The sequence below is a fragment of the Mustela erminea genome, chromosome 1 (assembly GCF_009829155.1).
Source record: "Mustela erminea isolate mMusErm1 chromosome 1, mMusErm1.Pri, whole genome shotgun sequence".
In the NCBI taxonomy this organism is placed as follows: domain Eukaryota; kingdom Metazoa; phylum Chordata; class Mammalia; order Carnivora; family Mustelidae; genus Mustela; species Mustela erminea.
This window is the reverse complement of record NC_045614.1, coordinates 195,217,195-195,241,590: the sequence shown is the minus strand read 5'-3', so window position 1 is coordinate 195,241,590 and position 24,396 is coordinate 195,217,195. Positions and strand designations below refer to the sequence as shown.

The following is a 24,396-nucleotide window of genomic DNA, read 5'->3' as shown; positions in this document are numbered from 1 at the left end:
GTCAGTCAAGCACAGGATGAGAATGTAGGCTAGTTTTAGATCTCTGTGCCTAAGGGAAAAAAGCAGCAATGATAAGGAAAGAGCTTCCAAGGCTTACCCCCATTTTATAGCCTTCAGGAGGGAAAAATAAAATCCCAGCAAGACTCCTCAGGGAGAGGATGCAGATGTCACACATATCCTTTCTCCCATAGCCCATCCTCCTGAATGTAATCACATGAATTGAAAGAAGAGTGAAAACCAGGGGCTGTTGCTGGTGGCCCAAGATAAAACTTGGTGAGTTTCATCACTAGGGAAGGGGAAAATGAAAACAGGGAAGGATCATGTTATACAAAACTCCTCTTCGTTTTACACAATCTCTCCAAGGATCTAATGTAAAAAAATCTAACTCACCATATACTTAGCCTGTGTAATTCCTTATGTCTAACCAACCTCAGCTTTACCAAACTCATGCCTATGCCATTGACTTTACCATCTTTAACTAATAACTTAACAATAAAGCTGTATTCCTGGTTACTGTGAGCTCTTTTATTTTTACTGTTAATAGTCCTACCTCTTAGCAGCAGCGGCAAGAAACATTCATCAAACACATAATTGTAGATACAGTTCATTACTTTAGCAAAAGCTCCCTATATACCTGGTTATTTTCTTCTAGAAAATGACAGTCTTAATAATAAAGGAGAAGCAAATAATATTCATATGAAGAAGCTATGCATCTACTTAGTAAAAAAATATTACCCAAAGGATTTATTTGGGTGATAGCTAAAAAGGCAGAGTCATAGAAATGAAATGCAAATTTTTTACTTGAGAACTTTGAAGCCTAGATCAGGCCAGGAACAGTTTCCTGTACTCAATGAGGTCCTAATTGGATCTTATCTTTATCCTTTTAGTTAGGAAGGAAAGGGAGAGTAGCTTCTGGAACTATTTTAACAACAAGACAGTGAAAACTGAGCCAGTTGATGTGGAAAACTTACTCTGTGAAAAAAGTAAAGCTTGATACAACACTTTGGTGATGATAGGGCAATTAGATTAAAAACCACTGAGAAAATTTGAGGCTGGCTCTCTTTCAATATCAAAAAGTCTTTTGACCTCCAGGCACTAAGATGATTAAAGTTAAAAAGTAACACTGCGAGATTAATCCTGCTTCAGTCGCCACTGAAGCTGGCCCAACAATGTAAAATCATGGGGCTGTGAACTGGTTAGGATCCTGGATGTATAGGGGGTTTCTTTGAAAATGACCTAAACTAGCAGCTGATCGGCAAGAGCCTGCTGATATTTTTTCAAAGCTCCCTACTAACCGACTGAGATGCTATAAAAAGTGTGGTAACCCCTACTAGGAAAAACCAATCTCTCACAGCCTAGTTCATTTTTCTTTCCTGAAATACAGGTCTATTTTTGAATACTGCCATCAATAGAGTTCTCTCCTTTGGAACAGTTAAGTGCTATGCAGTTCAGCCTGTTCTGGTATAATACCTTTTATTCAAAAGTTTCATAATCCACTTTACAGACAAAAGTAGATTAGGGAGATAGGCTTGGAGAGAGGGACTTTCCTCTGACAGGGAAGAAGCAGGAACAAAGACTGAAGAGCGGGGAAGCAGAATTTGCATCCGCAAAGCCAAGTAAATAACGTCTCCCTGTAGTCGGGTGAGAAGGATAAAAAGAAGCCGCAATGAAAATGCAAGGTCTTTTTTTTTTTAATTTTTTTTTTATTTTTTTTTATTTATTTCCAGCATAACAGTATTCATTATTTTTGCACCACACCCCGTGCTCCATGCAATCCGCGCCCTCTATAATACCCACCACCTGGTACCCCAACCACCCACCCCCCGTCCCTTCAAAACCCTCAGATTGTTTTTCAGAGTCCATAGTCTCTCATGGTTCACCTCCGCTTCCAATTTCCCCCAACTCCCTTCTCCACTCTAAGTCCCCATGTCCTCCATGCTATTTGTTATGCTCCACAAATAAGTGAAACCATATGATAATTGACTCTCTCTGCTTGTCTACTTGTCTCTGTCTGTCAAATAAATAAATAAAATCTTTAAAAAAAAAAAAAAAAGAAAATGCAAGGTCGATGGGAGAGAAGAAAGAACAGAGCTTAGGAAAATGTTTTAAAGGACGTTATCTCTCAGAGCTGATTTTTAGGTGAATCTCAGAAAGAAATCTGGGAAAGAAAGGCTTTTTTAATGTGAAGACGCATAAATCATACCCGTTGGAAGGGATCATAAAAAATCATAAAGTCATGAAATTTTAGAAATGAAAGTGATTTTAGGATCAGCAATTTCATGCTCCAGATTAGAAAACTGAAGCTCGGCAAGAAGTTTAGTAAATGCCCATGGTTGCATGGTAGGGGCCAATACCCATACGTAAAGGTGGGTTGACCGTCTACCTGTCTGGTGCTTTTCCACTTCACACCACCACCTTGGAATGGCAAACACATTTTTTTCCAATTCAATGAGTAGAGTTTTGCAATTTTAGACAGACTGTTCTAGTGTGTGATGTTAAGAGTTCTCCTACTCTCTTGGGGCACCTGGGTGGCTCAGTTGGTTAAGCGGCTGCCTTCGGCTCAGGTCATGATCCCAGAGTGCTGGGATCCAGCCCCACATCAGGCTCCCTGCTTGGCAGGGAGCCTGCTTCTCACTCTTCCTCTGCCTGCTGCTCTGCCTACTTGTGGTCTCTATCTCTCTAATGGGTAGATAAAATCTTTAAAAAAAAAAATAGAGTTCTCCTACTCTCCAGCTGAAAGTAGTAGAGGATTCCGACTCCTAATTAACTCCTGCTAATTGATGTGAGAGATTCCTATTAATTAAACAGATGTATAGTCTGTTTATGTTTGGTTTTCATGTATCCTTCCATAAAACAGTATTCAGCTGAAAAAAATACTGTACGTATATGCAGTTATATCAGATTCTTCAGAGCCAGGAAGCTGTGATATGACATGTAAATGAATGTTTTAGGGACACCTGGGTGGCTCAGTTGGTTAAGCAGCTGCCTTTGGCTCAGGTCATGATTCCAGGGGTCCGGGATCGAGCCCCACATCAGGGTCCCTGCTCACTAGAGAGTCTGCGTCTCCCTCTCTCTCTGCCTGCTGCTTTGCTTACTTGTGCTCTCTCTCTCTCTCTGTCAAGTAAATAAGATCTTTAAAAAAATAAATACATAAAAATAAATGAATGTTTTACATATAGTGTTAGCTGACATAAAATCGATGTCGTCTTTAAACCAGAAATTACACCGATGTGGGAATCACTATGTTGTAAACCTAGAACTGGTAACATATTGTGTGTCAATTCTGTGCCAATTTTTAAAAAAATTACATGAGATGGATTTTTGCATCAAGTCTGAATTAATACTGAAGCTTGAAATGTAAAAGTACATAGCATAAACTCTGTCCTATCACAAGAATATTAAGAAGCTCAATATGGCTTTTTTTTTTTTTTTTTTTTAATATCATTCACCTACAAAGCCTCTCCTCCCCATCAGTATTGATAAAAAAGAAAAGAAAAAGAAAACTCAAAAAGTTTCTAATTTTTATTTATACCTTGCAGTTTGTAGAAAAGCAGGTCAGTCTGGTGAGTAGACAACCTGAGAGAAAGGAAGAGAAAGTATCTCAAGAGTAGCAACTCTTAATGGCCAGTGATTGTCCGTGGATCTCAGTGGAGATGAAACCATAAGCGCTTGTAATTTCTGAGCTACTCACCTCCTTGTAGAGAATAGTGTGCAGCCCAGAGGCAACCCACGCACATTCACACACAAAATAAACCCCACGTGACGACATAGGGACCTCGGTACAGAGTACTCAAAAAAATTTCAGGGAGAGAAAGGAATTTAGCTTGTATATAGCTGCTCTCCTCCCTCACCAACTTCCCCTGACCCCTTAGTTGTCAAAACAAGAGAAGGCATATAGTATGCATATCTCAGACTCTAGCTCACGTGAATATAAGCAGAATTCGCCCACCCTATGGGGAAACTATGGGAAAGAGCCGAAGCAGGACTGTCTAAGTGAAGCGTGAACCTGATAAAAGGAAATCGCATAACAGCCATGTGAATATAACTCAGAAAGAGGAAAGGGAGAAAGAGAGATGACAGTATTAAAATAGTGCCAAGAAACTAAACCTGGAAGCAAGTTCAGCCAAAGGGAAGTTTCCTATAGCATGATTTATTCTAGAATAAGTTAATAAGAAAATGAGGCCAAGACAATAAGAACTCAATAATATGATAATAAAACACACCATTAGATTAAGAGAGAAAAAGATTATGATTAAGAAAACAAATAGCAATCTGAAATCAACAGCATTACCCAAAAAATTAGTAGCAGCAGAGAACAGAAAACACAGAGTCGAACATGGCATGTAATTAAAATGTATAAGGGAGTTATAGACACTGTAACAATTAGGACAAAAGTATAGATATAAAGGAATGACAAGAGAATTCAATACAAAGAAAATTGGACTCCGACCCCAGTAAGACATCTGGAAAATTGAAGTTAAAAAAAAAAAAAAATCAAAACTTCAATAAAGGAACCTTAATTTTTAGCTGAAAGGGAAACTGGAAAAGGTTTGCCACATTCCAAGAAAACTCCATTCAGATTAATCATTGCCCATTTATTCTCTATTGAACGTCAAATACGAAAAAAAAAATAATTCTCTAAGTATTCAGGCAGATATAAAACACGTCACATACAGAAGTAAGATCCAGGGTTAGCTTTAGACATTTCCACCATTACGTCCTGTGTCAGAAAAACAGTATCGGAAAAATATCATCAGAATTCCAAGACAAAAATAAACTTGTCATTTGCCCACACATACAATCCCTAGAAAAGGATACTTTCTTTTTCAAGTACGAAAGAGGAAGGTTTCTCACGTGCAAATGAACTCAGAGAACACAGACGCCATCAGCCAGCCTTTCTAAAAGTAATTTGAAGACAAAAACAAGCAAACAGCTGGTTGATGATGATACACATGCAAAGATGAATGATGAATGACGAATGGAACAGTCATAAAAGGGACTAGTTCAGTCTCAGGCCGGAGAAGAGCAGATGAATAGCAACAAGCTTCTTAGGGAAAGACAAGAGGGCACCAAATTTTTATACAGAGACTAATTTTTCTTCAAGGGTCAAAACAATAGAAAGCAATACCCAGTAGGCAAATCTCTGGGATTATAGTACCTAAGAATCCTCATTGAAAAGATATCGAATAATAGTTAAAGACCTACTCCCCCCATCCTTTTTTTTTTCTTTTTTAAAGATTTTATTTATTGATTTATTTGAGAGAGAGTGTTAGAGAGATGAGCACAAGCTGCAGAGGGAGAGGGAGAAGCAGGCTTCCCGCTGAGCAGGGAGCCGGATGCGGGGCTGCATCCCAGGACTCAGATCATGACCTGGGCCGAAGACAGATGTTTAGCCAACTGAGCTACCCAGGTGCCCCCATCCTTTTTTTTTAACCCATGGTATTTATCAAATATTCTTCAGACTTTGTACAAAGAAAGATCACTCTCTTATTGCAATGCCTAAAATATGAAAAGGATTACCAACTAGATATTAGAATAATAAGTTAAAATTATATGGGAAGTCAAGGAAAAGAAATATACGAGTCTTGTGAATTTCTTAATGCTCTGTCACCTTTGAACTATGAATCACTTAAGCGAGCTAAGTGTTAATTGACTTATTACACTGGGAATGTGGGCGTATTTTCAGAAAGGGAAAAAAAAAATCTGCAGAAACTCCAAAAGTATTCTTTCTGAACAATATAGATTTTTTTGTTTTATATTATTTTTTAGTTTAAACTTATTCAAGAAATTTGCTTGATAACAACCCAGTTATGGGAAATTATTTAACAGTGAAAGCTGCTGGAATTTATCACATTGTGCTGAGTAGTGAAAGAAATTTTCTATAAATGCTGATGGCTTTAATCTAGAGTCCTCTGCAGTTACTACTACTGACCCTTGGACAGTCAGAGTATAAAATCACATATTTGTTGGGAATTCTGAGTGGCGCAGCTGGTTAAGCACTTAATTCTTGGTGATCTCAAGGTCCTGGAATTGAACCCCAAGTGGAGCACCACACTCAGCATGGAGTCTGCTTGAGATTTTCTTTCTCTCTCTTAGTCTGCCCCCTCCCCCTCCAGCTCTCTCTCTCAAATAAATAAATATTTTAAAAAATCACATAGTTGTTGAGCAAATACATAGATTATGATAGCCACCATGAAACTTAACCTGTGGTTCTTTTGTTTCTATAACATTAACAAGAGCTTCATTTTCTTAGCTGTGTTATTTTTATCCCTTCATTCATTTCAGACAAAGATACATATAAACCATGGGGTGCCTGGGTGGCTCAGTGGGTTAAAGCCTCTGCCATGGGCTCAGGTCATGATCCCAGGGTCTGGGATCGAGCCCCGCATTGGGCCCTCTGCTCATTGGGGAGCCTGTTTCCTCCTCTTTCTCTGCCTGCTTCTCTGTCTACTTGTGATCTCTGTCTGTCAAATAAATAAATAAAATCTAAAAAAAAAAAAAAAAGGATATTTATAACCTTCTCATAAGAGTCCCCAAAACTTCAGCATTGGCTCTACCTATTCCATGTCTCACCATCTTCAAGTCTCTTCCTTCTTCATTCTTCACCAAACCAGAAACTATTGTTCCCATCACTGAAATGGCCATAGTTATTTCCCCACTGAAAGCTTCATTATGACTATTAATGATGCTTACCTACCCAGAGCTACATATTCTCTTATTCACCATCCTAAACGTATTATACCTATACTCCTTCTAGATCATCTTAGCTTTTATGGTTAAATATTTTAAACATATGTTTAATATAAATGTTTTACTCTCCTGTAGATATTCAAAGACTTCTATTAAGATGGGGGGGGAAGCTTTTCTGTAATTTCTACATTTCTGAAGTAGGAAATTCTATGCATAAAGTTCCAAAAATTTAATGAGCATTTAGTAAAGAAGAAAATATCACAAGAACTTCAATCACATGCTTCCCTTTTCTATATCTGTAAAATGGCAAAATGCAGAATAGCATTAACTCATACGTCCTAATCATCTAGGTCTGTCATTAATGGTTCACTAATTTATTTCAAAATTTTAAGAGAACTAGCACAATATAAATACAGTTGAAGTTTCCTGGATTGGTATACCATTCCAGCACTATCTTCCCCCCTTCCTGCTTAAAAGTTACTTCTCCTTAGTTGGAATAACTTGGAGAATTTTCCTCACTGTCTCACACAATCCCCAGCAATATTATGTTCCTGAGCCCATGGGGGTAAATGGCTTGGTTATACATAAAAGCCTTTATTGGCTTTATTTTTCCCCCTTTTACTTCCCAGCTCCTCTCATGGACTTTCCTTAGATGCCCCAAATAAATTTAAGAAATCCATACAAAATCAATTCTGTTCTGTTGTAGCCAAAATAAAACAACCACAGTTGAAAGAAAGAAGGAAAAAAAAAGAAAAAAGAAAACCTCTTCTAGTATGTGTCTTGATTCTTACCTTGTTTTTGATAACCTTTGTTTCAAAATAAAGGGTGTTGTTGGGGTACCTGGGTGGCTCAGTCAGTTAAGCATCAGGTCATGATCTCAGGGTATGGGATTGAGCCCCAGGTCAGGCTTCTTGCTCAGTGGGGAATCTGGCTTGTCCCTCTGCGCCTCCCCCTACTCACTCTCTCTCAAATAACTCTGTGATGAGCTTTATTATCTGTAGAGCAAGTTCTATTTTATTTTACTAATTTTTTTAAAATTTTAAGACATGTGATTTGTTGTTTTTCACATTGACCTGTTTGTCTTATTTTAGTCTATCCTTCAGAAATTATTATCTCTTTTAAAGAAAGCTATTTGCTCACTCATTTTAAGTATGATTACTGAAAGCATATAATTTGAGGAGAATGTATAATATGAATGCTGATTTCATTTATGAACCTAAGTATATAATTTTTGGTTTTCAATCTTATACTTAATGTATTTTTACTCTGTGCTTAGAGTAGAGCGTGTGCACTCATTGTGCTCACTTCTCCTTCCCTTCTATAATAAAGTCCAAAGAAATACAACAAAGTTCTACTTCATTTTCTGAAAAGCAATTTCATCTGCATTAACTGTAATGCAGAAAACAGCAATTTTACTTCCAATTTCTTGGCTCCCCAAATTCACGGGTCACTCTTCAGTCTCCAACTTTAGCGAAGGGTCTGACCTATTATTAGAATCATCTCCTAGAATATAAGTAAAATAAATCTGTCCCAACACCATCACGAGTTTCTCTCACTCTATGCAGATTTTAAAGGGTGGAACAATATAAATGGTATTAATTCAGTTAAATAAAAAATATAAATGTACTCCATGAAATGCACTTAATTTTTACATCCTAGTTTTTATCAGCAAGGATTTCAGAGTACAACATACAATTCTCTTCTTTCAAGAAGAAAGAAAAGTAGAAATGGTTAATGCTTATGCAGCCTATTATAATACGCCACAATTTCAGTGTATTAAAGCCCTCTGATCAAGGCCTTCCTTTCTCTGGCCAATTTCACTTACCAAGACAAGAGGCAAACTGGTTTATTTCAGAATAGGTTTGGTTTTACCTATTAATTTTCAATTCTAGAGTCATTGCTTACTCAAAACATGGAAGTTCCCATCCCCTGATAAACTGTTCTTTAATTATTAGAAAAAAGTCTTGATTTTCCCATAAAGTGTAGGTTTACCATTGACCTGTTCTCTAACCTGTTCTCTTATTACAATTAGCGTGTTTAAAAAGATAAAGTTCAGGACAAGTGAGCAATGTCTTCCCCACCCAGAATACTTTCTTAAAATAGAAACAATTTATTTTTTTTTTTTCCCTCTCTCAGCAGCTACTCCCATTCACTGGTCACCATACAAGGCCATAAAGAGTAGATATGTGATGCCTTGTTAAAGTAGACTTTCCTTTAAGTTAAGTCAATACTACCTTACGTTGCATGACTTCACATGGGCGATATAATGAAGATTACAAAATCTGTAGTTATTTCAGTAGGAGATACATATATGTGCATACAAATAAACATATATCCACACACACGCACACAGAGAGGAAGAGGAATGGAGGAAGGGAAAGAGGAGGAGGGTGGGGGAGAGGGAGAGCGAGATCTATTAATATACATGTTGGGCTTAATACATACCTGTACATAAACGTTATTTTTAGAATGTCTACACCTACCTAGAACAGGAGAAATGCCTTAATAATGACCTGAGTCAGAGGGTAGAAGGTTGATCTGTTAGAGTCTCTTCAAATATCAAGTACATCTGCCTAATGACTAATTTGTTTGGATGAATTTCACATTTTTCTTACCAGTTCTCGAAATGATCACGTCATTTTTGTTTACAATGTGCATTCAATTTCATTCACCTCAACAAATGGTTCAGGTGATTAACATTTATAACTCTGGACATATCTTTACTCATTAATATCTTCTTAAAGATTAACCACCCTTTTTAAGCTATTTAACGTATAGAGACATAATGTTGCTGAAGAGACATACACAACTCATTTATGTTGATTAGTAACACTAAGGTAGACTCATGTGGTCACTTTATAAATCCTAGACAACTTGAGAGGTTTCGAGCTCTGGTTGGCTGAAGGTTCTATATTCTTTTCCAGTTCTTAGATTAGCATACTTTCAAAAACCAAAAATGGTGTCAAAAAGAAATAAACCTTCAAGGTACCTTTCTCTCAGCACCTATGAAATCCTGTTTGCAGCTCTCTTTGTCTTATTGGTGATCGTCTGTGCTGGATTATTTGCTGTGTCCTGGCTGGCAATCAAGGAATCAGAAAGAGGTAAGTCCCTTGGCATTGGTTGATGAAGCAGTTCCCAGATGAATGTGCCCATTTTAATCTCAGTTCTCCCGCCAATATGTTTTATTCATTGCTATACTTTCATGACAGGATATCTATGTTCCGTTCAGATACTTTTGATAGTTCATGTCACAGAATATTGGAAAATTAGCTCATGTATAATTTGAAATTTAATTCAGAATTCAAGCATGAGACTAGGCTTTTAAAATGAAAAGTGTTAAGTTTTTGACTTGAACATATAACAAAGTAGCTTTCACAGCCCCTGGATTCCTTCGATATGATTTAAATCATAAACATAATAAAATATTGTTGACTGGTCAAGTCAATAAATAAGCAAGGTTAAAGAAAATACATTGCTTATTTCTAGAGAACAATACTTTCATGTTCTTACTAGTCCAACGTTTTGAATAGCAACAATATAAGGGAGCTTGGATGTAATTGTAGACTTAGAAAGATCTCACAATGCCTGAATAGCAATTTGTAATGAATAGAAATAGGGAAAAGTAACTCTTAGAGTTAAATTATCTATACCATTAGATTTTCAATGATCTTGAAATGTATTCTTTTCTTACAACAAACTTATGAGTTAGTTGTTATAGTTACCCTCATTTTATTTATTTATTTACTTGTTTGTTTTTAAAGATTTATTTATTTATTTCAGAGAGAAAAAAAGAAGGATAAAGAGAGCACAAGTGGGAAGGGCAAAGGAAGAGGGAGAGAGAGAATCCCAAACAGACTCTGCTTCCTGATGAGCCCTGAGCCCTACTTGGGGCTAATCTCATGACCATGAAATCATGACATGAGCCAAACCAAGAGTTGTATGCCTAACCAACTGTACCACTCAGGTGCCCCAAAGTTACCCTCGTTTTAGAGGTGAAGAATCAGAGGCTAATTTAAGTAAATTCTTAAATGTGCATCAGTACTTAGTTTTATAAAATAATTCCAATACAATCTCATTTAAATACTATAGCTATCTACAAGGGATGTATTTTAGGAGAAAGAAGATTTGGGGTATTTTATGCAGAGGTTCACTTAGTCTTTTAGAACAGCGGGTGCTTTACTTAAATGCTGTAAATAACCAGAAGGCTATGTAATCATTTTAAAGTCCATTGGAATCTTTGATGTTCAATGAAGGTATAAAAGCGATTTTATAAGTAAAATTAAAATAAATATTTATAAATGTTAACATGATTTAATAATGAACAACTAAATACAAAAAGAGTTGAGTTAAATCTGTAATAGAGTTCCAGAAGACATAAGACATGCTACCTTCCATACACTGTGTTACTTTTTACTGATAATCATTTTAGACTTACAAAAAGGTTGCAAAAATTGTAGAGTTCTTACATAACCTTTTCCCAGCTTCCCCTAATGTCAGTATCTTATATATCCATAGTACAGTTGGCACAACCAAGAAACTAACATTGGTACAGTATTATTAACAGAACCACACATTTTGATCATGTTTTACCAGTTTTCCTACTAATGCTCTTTGCCTGTTCAGGATCCAAAGCAGATTCCTTTGCAGGATTTAGTTATCCTATTCCCTCAGCCTCCTCCAATGCAGGACAGTTCTTCAATCTTTCCTTGTCTTTCAAATTTAAACATGCAAATCTAAATGTAATTTTGAGTATTTAAAAACAAATAAAATGACCTAAATGATAATAGTTAATCGATTATGCAATGATAGCTGTTTAGACTGAATGCCAGTTTATTGCTTAAAATATTATTTCTAATGTTCCTTCTGGACTGGGAAGTTTGACATCAATATATGACAGATCCTGGGTTCTAAATTGTGTCAATCCTACATCCAAATTCCAAACCTGTCACTTACTAACTTTATCACCTTGGGAAATTTTCATAGGGAATCTTAGTTCCAATTTCCCCACCTGGGAAAAGAAAAAATAACATCTTCTCATATTACAATGTGAGAATTATGTATCACTATTAATACATTTGCAAAGGGTTTCATCATTGTGACTCAGTTGAAGAGTCTCATTTTAAATTTAAATATATATCAAAAAAGATATTCTGCTAAAGGGATTACGCGAGACTTGATGGCACAACTCATCACCCACATTTATATTCAATTTGTTACCTTTTCCTTTACATTTTCTTATATTGAGTTAATACACTTTCTGCGACATTCTCAGTAACTTCTCCAATAACAACGATCACTATCTAATGGCAAAATGTTGTACATCCCAACTTTATCATTATTAGAATAAAAGAAGTAATTTCAAGTCTATGTTTCAAAGTAACACGCACACTGAAACCTTCACAGCAATCCATTGTAGAAAACCAACAGTGTCCCTGGATGCTAGGTGTTCAAGAAGTATCTGAAAGCAACTACAGAACTTTTAAAACTTTTAATGGTCCATTTCTCACCATGAATCCCTGAATCAGTTCCCAAAATTGGTGAATGTTTATCCCATATCTTCCAACAGGAATCTCAGTAGTTACACACACACACACACACACACACACACACACACACTGGGAAGCTTGGACTGCGTGGTAGATTTCAAAGAAAGAAAAACAAATTAGTAGGATAAAGAAGATTATTTTTAATTCTGTAAAACAATCACATAAACACACACATACACACACACGCACGCACGCACGCACCTAATAATGGAACATGAAGTCTGTAAAGAAAAAAACAGGAACTACCACATCAATACACGAAGCAAGAACACTACTTCTGAGTATTAGATGGAATGTGCATATTCTCTCTTATTCATAACTCACATTTCTAGTGTTTTATTTCTTATTAATTCATGTAGATGCAGTGTTTGGAGAAAGTCACAAAACCAGAGGAACATTGAAAATAACATCTGGAGCAACATACAATCCTAACTTACAAGACAAACTCTCAGCGGATTTCAAAATTCTTGCTTTTGACCTTCAGCAAATGGTAGGAGGCTGTCTTTTTCCAGCTGATTTAAAATTTCAAAACATAGTTTCACTAACTACTTGCCAGAAGATATGTAGATCCATTTTCTTACTTTGAGAAAATTAGCAGATAAATATAATATGCCCAGGAAGCTTAAATGTTTGAGTCCCATTCCCACAAAGAAGGAAAAATGTCTGTAATCCAATTCTAATCAGAACAGAAAGATCAGTTGGTTTGAAGTGTTTAACAAAAGTTTGTCTTAAATATAATATGCTTTTTAAAACTTATTTTTTTAGATGGATGAGATCTTTCAATCAAGTAATCTGAAAAATGAATATAAAAACTCAAGAATTTTACAATTTGAGTAAGTATAGCTCAAAAATTTTCTATTGATAAAAGAACACAATCATAAAATAGGGACTTTTTGCTGATATTTACTAACATTTGCTAGAGAGTTCTAGGGTTAGAAGAAAAGGGAACATTTAAAATTTTCAACATTTTCCCGAGGATTTTGTGAGAAAACTGGCACAGCATAAACTTTCATATTAGTGCAAATAATTACTCTGGGTAATTTATCTTATGTTAACATGTTTCTCTCTCCTGAGTAAAATCTTGCAGAGACCCATGGAGGGGGCTGGGGTTGGATGTATGCAAGTGACGATAGAGTTTGATTTGCTCTGAACATGTGGAAGACATTCACTCATTACATTCCATTTACACTGTAAGTCATAGGAGAGAGAAGGAAATTTTAAATGATGTCATCTAGCCCTTGCTTCCCTGCTTCAGGCTGGAATGCCCACAGCCTTGTTTGGAAATTCATTATCATCCAACAAAAGAAAGAGATTCAGACAATTTAGAATGGATTCCCTCATACAAGGATATCTGATAAGAATTAGTATTCCATTTTCAACATTGCTGTGAGCATCCCTGTTACTGATTTTTTTTTTTTATTTGTTTCTAACTTCAGTTGCTAGAAAATTATTTCTTATTTCCAACCATGTCTATTTCTTTGGCTCTCACCCACTGATCCTCTTTGAAGTTCTTAATTTTTTACAGAATAAATGAATTTCCACCTTTGTATGCTGCGTCAGCTCTTCTTCCTGCACTAGAAATAGCACCCTTCTCCTCTCCATAGGGAGTCTTGTCTCCTGCCTCTCAGACTGTGTCTTGCATCTTTCACAAAGCCTTCCACCACCCACCTTTCCAACCTAAGGGACTCTTGAATTCATAACACTCCTATGCTTCCAGGGAGCTAGTTTAGATGTTTTTTTTTTTTTAAATTAAAATTCTATTCTAACGAAAGTTAATGCCCTTGTAAGAGTATACTTATTTTTATATCTGTAGGACAAGTTAAAGAAAACATGTAGCACCTAACATAGTAATCAATATGTCAACAACAGGTATCAAGGGAAAGGTTTATTTATTTTCTAGAACTTTATATAAAGTGCACATACACTGAGATAGACATTAACTAGGTTCTGGAAATACAGATATCAAAGACATATTCTTTATTCTGAGGGAGCTCATAGTCTAACAAGAGAGACAAATTGACAATTATATTATGGTATGACAATTGTTACTTTATATGTTGGTACAATCACTGAGTGAGCAGATTGGGGACAAACCTTACTGGGGCTAGAGTGTCAGGTAAGAATCCCTGCAGGCGGTGACCTGGACTGGTGTTTCATGGCTTCTAAGGATGGGTTGTAAACATGTATGCAATGCATAGAAAGGGAAAAGCATATTAATTATATTTCTAGCTGTCCATGAGTGTCCACCAAGATGTTGAGACATTAGGAGGGTGTGCAGTGTAAAGTCCAGGAGCCTGATGTTTAACCTTTTCTCAAATGGAAGCCATAAGGAACTCTAGGTCATTGGATAAATGCAAGGAATCTAACTACGCAGAAAGACTAATCTACCTCAGATCACAGATGACTGAGTCAGACTGCCTGGCGACAAAGATAGTGGATACCCATTCTTGACAAGAGTAGAGACATTAATGAAAGAATCCGTCCTTAGTGGCCATATAGAGGAAGGAAGTACAAGTCAAAGTCAGAGATCATGCTTAGAAAAACAGTAACAAGTCAAATGAGGATTATTTCATGAGCAGAAGAAAACTCAGGGCCTCACCATTTCTTGTCACAAAACTAATTCTATTGGTGGTGTCACAATGAAAACACCCAGAACAAAAAGATAATAAATCTCTCTCTCTCTCTCTCCTCTCTTTCTTTCTTTCCTTTCTTTTCTTCTTTCTTATCTATTTATCTACCTACAACTCATCATTCTTTAATCTCATTGCATATTCATGACATCTTGGTTCCCAAGGCCAGACAGCCCTACACCCACTGACTGCCTTCATTCCTACTTATTGTACAGAGGCTTCTACTCTTGTTTTCCAGGGCTTATTATCTCTGAAAATCTCTTTCATAGGCTCAATATCAGGACTGGAAGGATACATGTGGACTCTTAGGAAAGATTTTTGTTCATATACTTGCTTGTTTTTGTTTATTTTGTTGTTGTTGTTTTGTCTTTCTCAAAGGGGTATTTTTTTGGTGTTTTAAGATTTTATTATTTTTTTTAATTTCTTTTCAGTGTAACAGTATTCATTGTTTTTGCACCACACCCAGTGCTCCATGCAATCCATGCCCTCTCTAATACTCATCACGTGGTTCCCCCAATCTCCCACCCCCCCACCTCTTCAAAACCCTCAGATTGTTTTTCAGAGTCCATAGTCTCCCATGGTTCACCTCCCCTTCCAATTTCCCTCAACTCCCTTCTCCTCTCCATCTCCCCTTGTCCTCCATGCTATTTGTCATGCTCCAAAAATAATTGGAACCATATGATAATTGATTCTCTCTGCTTGACTTATTTCACTCAGCATAATCTCTTCCGGTCCCATCCATGTTGCTACAAAAGTTGGGTATTCATCCTTTCTGATGGAGGCATAATACTCCATAGTGTATATGGAACACATCTTCCTTATTCAAAGGGGTATTTTTAACATATTTATTCAATATTCCGTGAGGATAAAAAGGCGCATACAAGACTTTTTTTTTTTTTTATTTTTTTTTTTTATTTTGCCACATTAAGCAATTTGTCTATTTTGGGGTGTGTGGATCCAATTTCCCTTTTCCAGTTTTGTAGAGGATCGAGTGTGGAGCTCAGCATTAAATCATTAATTCAGATTTCTCAAAGGTTTTTGCATTTCTGAAGAAGAGGTATCCCAGGTATTTGCCTCTTCTTATATCAGGCTCAGCCCAGTGACATCCATACAAAGCCTGGAGTCTATTGCAGAATTTATTAGGATAGTTTTGCTAATGGAATTCTTCCTATCCACATGCTTACAACAAGCTGGATAACTTTATTTTCACTAGATTGGGAAAAATTGCTGAATATAGAATTTTATACACAGTCTTGGTGGGTTATCAAAACCCCAGCATTTTCTCTGATGTTTAATAAGTACTCTTTTATTTCTCTAGATGGTAAAAGTCACTATATTGGGAACTATAAATTATTCGGGCTGAAGAATTATTTCTTTATCCTCCTTTATAGCTACCTAGAAAAGCAATGTAGTAGCTAAACCTTGATATATATTTCATAATGATTTACAAATAATTCACTTTATCATTGAAAAGATACTCATACCCGGATGTAGCTAAACTATTTTTTAAATCAGAAGTCAGTTTTTGAACTCTTTTGCATTGCATGCAAAGGAATTTCATGAAAATGTCTGTAAGATAAATTATAAGTCTCAGCTCTCTGGAAGACTGAGAAGAGAAGGTTAAAAAAAAAAATTCAGAAGCAAGAAAGAAAGCAAGAAGCAAACAATTAGGCTTATTTAAATAATCATTTATAAAATGACATATTCAGAATAAAGTGTCAGACTCCTAATTAGCTTTACAAATTATTTTTTTAAGATTTTATTTATTTATTTGACAGAGATCACAAGTAGGCAGAGAGGCAGGCAGAGAGAGAGAGAGGGGAAAGCAGGCTCCCTGCTGAGCAGAGAGTCAGACACAGGGGCTTGATCCCAGGACCCAGGGATCCTGACCTGAGCTGAAGGCAGAAGCTTTAATTCACTGAGCCACCCTGGCACCCCTTTACAAATTATTTTAAACTCCAATTGATAAAATCAGGCAACAGAAATAAGTAAGTTCTCAACTAACTACCACGTAAACTATGAAAAATATATCAAAAATCCTTTAAAATACCTATTTTCCTTTTGGTTACTGATTTCAATTCAACTCATCCTATATTTATGGGTATACGGTCAAATTAGAGCAGTCAGAAAACTAAACTGAGTCATCAAGGTATCCTTTCTTCCTTTTAAAAACATTACTGTATGGTGTCTAACATAACATAATGAAAAAAAACACTAAAAAGTTAAAAATTAAAATAAAAAAATGAAAATAAAAGCATTAACTTGATGTCAATCCCCAGATTGTGTGTTAAATTGTGTGCATTTGTGTGTGTGTGTGGCCACTCTGCGAGTTTGCTCTCTCCTCTGGGAACAATATGCTTTGTGGAAAGTGTTTTGGACATTTAGCCCAAATGTTTGGGCAATTTAGCATTGATTCTTTTAATAAAATGCTGTTTACCCTTTGTGGCAATATGTGACTTATTTTGCCCTTTGAGCACAGATGAGTCACAAAGTTAGGAAACAAGACTTTTGTTTACTCAGCAACCCTAGAGGTTATCAATATCATTAAGAAAATAAGAGATAAGAAACATTTTGATTTATTGCACACAGGCTTTCTGTGCAATGATAGAATTTATCTGCTTTAAGAAAAAAGAAAACAGATATTCCACTGAAATAAGTACTTTGAAATGAAAATAGCCATTCTTAGGTGGTGGTGGTGATTTCCCTAAAGGAAGAATTCTCATTTACTTTAATAAATAAAATCAATCTCACAGCAGTGATCAGGATCAGGATCCAACTAATCAAATAACAGCTGTCGAGTTCTCATTCGGTAAAACACAAATATTTATTATGATTTTCCTGATTTCTACATATATGCCTCTTATCTCAGCCTTTACGGTGAATGAGAAAAGAAATTCAAAAAAATAAAACTCTATGTGATATACATTAACTAACTGAAATTAAAATAAAAACAAAAAAAGTTATTTGTAAAAATAAATAAACAAATAAAACTGTATATGGATATAGAATCTGAAACTCTTGTCCTTCCAAAGTGTAAATAATTGACTGCAATGTATAATTTGCAACCAAGAAGATACATCTTTTATACAAAATGTTTTGTGCCTGAGAATGAACTAGTCCAGTTACTTTCAAATCAGGGAAGGAAAATTCCAGACTTGTACTTTCTCTATCAAAGATGCCTTACCTCTTTACTCCCTAACTCTAACAAAATAAAGGCAAGTGTTCAGTCAAATTAAATATGAAGAAATTACATAAAGAAATAACTCTATTTCAGCTCAGGTCATGATCCCAAAATCTGGGATGGAGCCTCTGTAGGGCTGAGCACACAGTGGGGAATCTCTTAAGGATTTCTCTCTCTCTCTCCCACTGCGCCTATCCCTGCTTGCACACTCATACTCTCTCTCATATAAATAAGTACATCTTAAAAAAAAAAAAAAGAGAGAGAGAGAGAGAGAAAGAACTGAGATTTTATCAGAATTTAAACTATCTGCTGTGTAACCAAGGGTAAAATTAAAATGTAGTTATGAAGATAGAAAAATGTATTTAATCTTGGTCCATAGTAGATTTAACTATCTGGGGGCAAAGGGTGGTTAAGGAGACATAATTAAAGGAAGAGGGAGGAAGAGAAAAGGGGAAAGGCGAGAGGGAACTAGGAGAGGGGGGAGAATGCCACAGAGGAGAAAGGAGAGAGGCAGAGCGAGAAAGAGAGGAAAAGAAAAGAGAAGATTTTATCTCTCAGAATTATGGAAGGAAAAAATACCTATCCCTTCTTCCCCCCAAAACTCAACTAGCTGTTTTCCCTATCTATTTTGGATATAAAAATCTGGTACCATTGCAAGATAAAAACCTGGACGTGCATCTAAGCAAATGTGTTGTATTGTCTTTCCTCTTGACAAATAGTTCCCATGGTGTTGATAGTGGCAGTGTTGGTGGTATGGAATAGGAACTATGGAGAAATGCACCTGGGGAAATGGAGGCTCTGTATTTCATTCCTATCACTTACAGTAATAAGCGTATAACTCTGGGCAAAGTTACCTACATTAGTCTGAGTCTCAATCTCCTTATTGCTAAAATAACATTGTTGGCCAATATCAGGTGCAAAAAATAGAGTAATCTTCCTTTCCTGGAGCTTTTCTTTAAATAAATATGGAATAAAGCCTGAAAGTTGTATGACACTTAGGATTTTTAAAACTGCAATTAGCAGAACACATGACTAAAAATGCCACAACCAGCAAATGCTTATCATCTGACATCACAAGAAAACTGAAGGTTTCAGCAGAGGTTAATTCAATGGTACAATGACAATCATATAATCAAGAATTTAATTCCTTCTTTCACTATGCCATATTTAGCTTGTCAATCATAGCTTGTCTCATGGTCCCAAGGTGGAAATGGCAGTTCCGGCAATCATATGTAAATATGATAATGTTCAGTAAAGAAGAGTAGTCTACTACGAGCCTTCCCCAGTTAGATATGGACAAACTTTCCTGAAGTTTCTCATCATTGTCGCCTCAGATTCCATTCAAGACTCAGTCATATACCCATGAACAAAACTGTCATTGACATAAGGAATTGTTGGAGAAATCACCTTTCCTGAGAAAATAGAGGGTTATTCTCAAATAAAATTAGGGATCAGCCAGCATGGAAAAATTAGTGAAAGTGGAAAAGTAGATTAAAAAATAGTGTGTGACAACATGTATCATTATCAAAGTAATGATACATACAAAGCAAGTGGTTCTATGTATGTATGGGTAAGTTTGGGGAACCCTGAATTAAACCATTACTAAGGAAACTTCTCATTTATAAGATTTAGTACTATGATTTAAGCAAAGTTAAACATTCTTTTTACCCTAATCTATTTAATAAAGGTGAAATGTGAAATTATTATATCCGAGTAAGCCAGTTGATTTCAGAAATGAAAAACCAGCTGTGTAGAAAGGAATCACTTCTGCTAAACTATGAACCTGGATAGTAGCATAGACTTAAAGGAGGACTATCACACCTAGAGGTAATGCCAATCTACTATGATCTTCAAGGAATGTTCTGGTCCTATATATAGTTCTGGCGGAAAAAAAAAAAAAATATATATATATATATATATATATATATATTCATTCTACACTCTACCAAGGTAGTGGTATGGAAAAATAGATAAAGAGGGTTTTTAGAATTGTTGAATTCCTTGAAGAACCTCATTAACTTACAGACACCACAAGGATATGAGTGTAACTGCCCAAATTTCAGAATCAGCAAACATAAAATCCACAATTTCACTGTCCCTAGTCTTCCTCTTTAGGATCCGAGTGTGCTCTGAGTAGCCCCCAGCTTTCTGAAGGGCGTACAATGAAGATCAGGATTAGTTTGTTTCCTAAGTGTTTTACCCTAAAAGAATACTGTAAGCCAAGCACATGTGTGGCCAGGAGAGCAAAAGTCTTTCAAATAGCCCTTTTGGGCCAAAAATTTGTTCATTTTTATGTTTCTTTAAACTGTTAACAAATCCCCAACGAAGAAAACTTTTTAAATGTATGTTACAAAACAGGGAGCAAATAAAAAGGAATGTGGATTTGGGCCATATAACTGAATTCTAATGTTCTGGTCAGAAATAATGTAGGCAAAATAATTCCAGCTTTTTACCATGAGACTGACTGAATAGACCCCAAATCCCAAGTGTATGTGTCTTCTTTCTTTCTATCCCTTGAAATATTTTGATATTTTATATTAAGAACAAAGAAGAAAGGATAGATATAGATTTGTTGCTCTAAGCTTGCTATCAGACCTTTATATATATATAAATTTATATATAGGAAACTTCTCTAAAATCAGTAAAACTCTCTTAGACTTCTCCTTACTTAAAAATCACCTGTGAAAAATTACAGATATGCACTTTTCTTTCCTTAAAACAGTAAATTAAGAGTAAACATCATGATACCAAGTGATTGTGTTTTACTTGACACAGATAACCCTGGGAATAACATGGCCTGAGGATTAGGTTCTAATGCAGAAAACTCAAGATCCCAATTCTGGATATGTCTGTGTTCTTAGAGAAACATTTAGTCTTTCAATTTCTTTTTCTTCCACCTATAAAATAAAGATAATATTTGACATAACCTACCAAGTTTTACTACACGGGTGTAATAAGGTGAGAACTATAGAGATTTTCAAAGACACCTTACACGAATTAAGCACAAATCATTTGATGAAGGCTGACTTTTCCCTCTTATATCATCTTTTGCTTTGCAGAAATGGCAGCGTTATAGTTATATTTGACCTTTTCTTTGCCCAGTGGGTGTCAGATGAAAATGTAAAAGAAGAACTGATTCAAGGCATTGAAGCAAATAAATCCAGCCAACTGGTCACTTTCCATATTGATTTGAACAGCATAGATATCACAGGTATCTGTGAACATTATTTGATTTCTTTGAATCATTAAGCTATGAAATTAAAATTCTAGCTATATACTAGGGAAGCAGTGGGATCGTCCTTGACTTTAGGAACATGTCTTATTGCCTGAGGTAGCACATTTACATGAGAAATGTGAAATACGGAGAAACCGTATTTGAAGGAAAATATCAGTCAGGAAAAGTTTGTAAAATATCAAAAAAGATCGTGCAAATATTGGCATACATACATGTTTGTGGGTCTCATGACATTCTTGGTGTTTGTCAAGCACACCCTGACTTTGCAGGAACCATCCAACAGTAAGTGACTACTCATTACTTTCTGATAGAGTCATGGGCATTATTAAATTACAAGGTCAAATGTCAAGTCCACTCTCTAATTAGGAACTTAAAAGAAAGATAGGGAAAAATAGAGAGGTCAACGAGTTTGATTCATCCTGGATACTTATTAATAAAAAATAAAACTTCATTTTTAAAATAAGTAATTTTAAAATAAGAATCAATCAAAGGGAAAGAGAGTCATCAAAAATAATAGCAGAACAATAACGTCTATCAATGCTTAGGTTGTTCTAAATTTTCCATTCTAGTTGTCCTCCATTCAATTCAGTTCAACATTTACATTATGTCTTCATTTTGGTTGAGAACAATACTACTGATTTGCCAGGCCCATCATTCCTTATCTGTAAACCTTGGAGTCCAGTATGTTTTGGAATTTAGAAATTGTTGGGCTTTAGAAAATGAATCAATATATAAATACCCACATCAAATGGAATAAAGACCAACTTTTAAGCAGTTTTGTCTTTAAATATTTTATTTTATTATTATCATTTATTTATTTATTTATTTTACTACAGAATGAGATCAGTCAGTGTATGTTTGTCTTTAAAGCAAATGTATAAAAGCCATGCTGACTTTTTTTATTTGTTTTTGATTTTGTGATAGTAGATCTGAAGCTGCAGACCTCTGGTGGCTTTTCCTTACAGTATCGGTTCATCAAGCACAGTTTTCTTTTTCGTTGAGCCTCCTGTTGCATCCTGTTGCACCTGTGTAATGAGAAGGCAACCAATGCTCTTCAGAGCCTCCTCTAGTGATGACTTGGTTCCCTCTGGCACAACTGCTGGAGTAAAGACTGGAATCTTTGATTCACATGAGCTAAAAGCTACTACTCTAGGTTAGAATAGGTGCTTTACTTCTTGACATGTTTAACTTTTATGCTAATTGTATTACATGGTGTCTTTACTGTCACCCTTCCCCCCATTTTAGAGATGAGAAGACCAAAGCACAGATAACATTGATAAATAGCCTTACATCATACAGTTATTTAGAGTCTGATGGAAGATTCTGACCCAGGCGGTCTAACCCCAATGTCTGTGCTCTTATCCATTACACTCATTTGCTTGTTTTATCTCTGAACAGCCTGGATCCATACTTTCTCAATAGTCATTTTCTTTCAGAAACTTGGTTTCTTACTATCTTTAGTTGAATATGCATCAGTTTCTAGAGGTCTTTAATGGCAAATGAATTAACAGATATGCTGAAACTTATTTTCATGACTCCCTACAGTTGGGCTCTTTGGGGGTGGTCTTAAAAAATATATATTTACTCAATAAAAGCATATCCTCGAGTTAACTTAGAATAAATACCATGGGTGCAGTAAACCATATCACAACATCAACTCAAGAATATGCTCCACACATTGAAGTTACATTTAATTTTTTGAACTATGTTAGGACATATTCATAAACATAATACCAAGCTTAATTTTAGATATATAAATTTAATATTTACTTGTCACGAGCAGCTTTTTAAATTTATTACATTTAAAATTGGATGACATGTTCATGAATACCATGGACTTTTGTATAGCTGACAGCCAAATCAGAGTAAGAAAGTAAAATATTAAAATCTTTATGAAAAAATCTTATAAATGTTATTTTGTTATCTTTTTCATCAATAATCTACTATATATTATTTATGAAGCATCTATAGATCTTGTAGGAACAAGACAATTAAGAAATTAAGAAATACTGAAACAAGCAACCTAGTTACTAGAAGAGGCTATAACTCTTCACGTACTTATCATAAATACAGCTTTGAATAAAAACAAACTGACTAGATGAGGGTTTTTCATAAGGTATGATTTGATTTCCTTTATATCTTTCATAGTTGTCATTATATATTTAAAACTATTAAACATTTTAAAGGAAAATAGCTATTTTTTACCTTTTATGTGAAAAGCCGACTTCATGATTAAATAAGACTCGGTTCTCAGTAGCTATTATTATGTGCAATATTATTTTGATATCTTCCATATATTTTAGGGCAAAACCATTGATTCTAAGTTTAAAATGATGTGGTGTGCAATGTTATAGTACGTCTTAAATATAAAATATCCTCTATAACTACGATGAATAGGTATCTTTCTTAAATGAGCAAAAGAAAGCAAATATTTTGCATAGATAAATTTTATTGAGAGAACATAGAGATTCTGGAAATCATCAAATGTATTACAATCAAATAATGATAGAAACATCCAGCATGAGTTAGGATAAAATGGGAAATCTAGAAGAACAGATGCCCTTTAATTATATTAAAACTGCACTCACTGTTTCATAATAATTTTATATTATAATACCAAACTTGAAATCAACTTTACTTTATTCCAGCCTCTTTGGGGAATTTCTCTACAGTAAGTCCTGCAACAACTTCAGGTCAGTACTTATGGCATTTTAAAAAATATAACTTGGTGATAATCAAACTGCATGACATTATAAAAGGATATTTTCAATAGCCCTAGCGGAGACATTTATTCTTCATATTAAAATATAAGAAGTTTACATTTGGTTAAGATCAATGTAATTCATAATCTTGCAGATTTTATCATGCCTAGTTACACATGCCAAAGACATACATTTCCAATCTCAATGTTCCTTTCATATTTTAAATTCTATATACATTTGTATGCATGTATGGTGTGTGTAAGGCTATGTATGTGTGTATGTGTGAGTGTGTAGCATCCTAAAATGTGGCTCAAATCCTGAAGCTTTGGAGATGAATCCATAATATTTCTAAGGTCACTAGGAATAAAGAAAGAAAAAACATTTAAAAAATAATCAAATGATGACTTCAGAA

The 24,396-nt window shown here is 35.3% G+C and overlaps 1 protein-coding gene across 1 annotated transcript in view; it reads left to right on the top strand.

Annotated features, from left to right (window-relative positions):
- The first annotated feature begins 9,646 nt into the window (after positions 1 to 9,646).
- TMPRSS15 (transmembrane serine protease 15) overlaps positions 9,647 to 24,396 on the top strand; it is a 116,640-nt gene continuing 101,890 nt past the window's right edge. The window contains exons 1-5 of the mRNA XM_032345507.1: positions 9,647 to 9,791; positions 12,596 to 12,726; positions 13,002 to 13,069; positions 21,107 to 21,258; positions 23,931 to 23,975. Of these exons, the coding sequence (XP_032201398.1) occupies positions 9,647 to 9,791; positions 12,596 to 12,726; positions 13,002 to 13,069; positions 21,107 to 21,258; positions 23,931 to 23,975 (541 nt within the window). The remainder of the gene's footprint in view (positions 9,792 to 12,595; positions 12,727 to 13,001; positions 13,070 to 21,106; positions 21,259 to 23,930; positions 23,976 to 24,396) is intronic.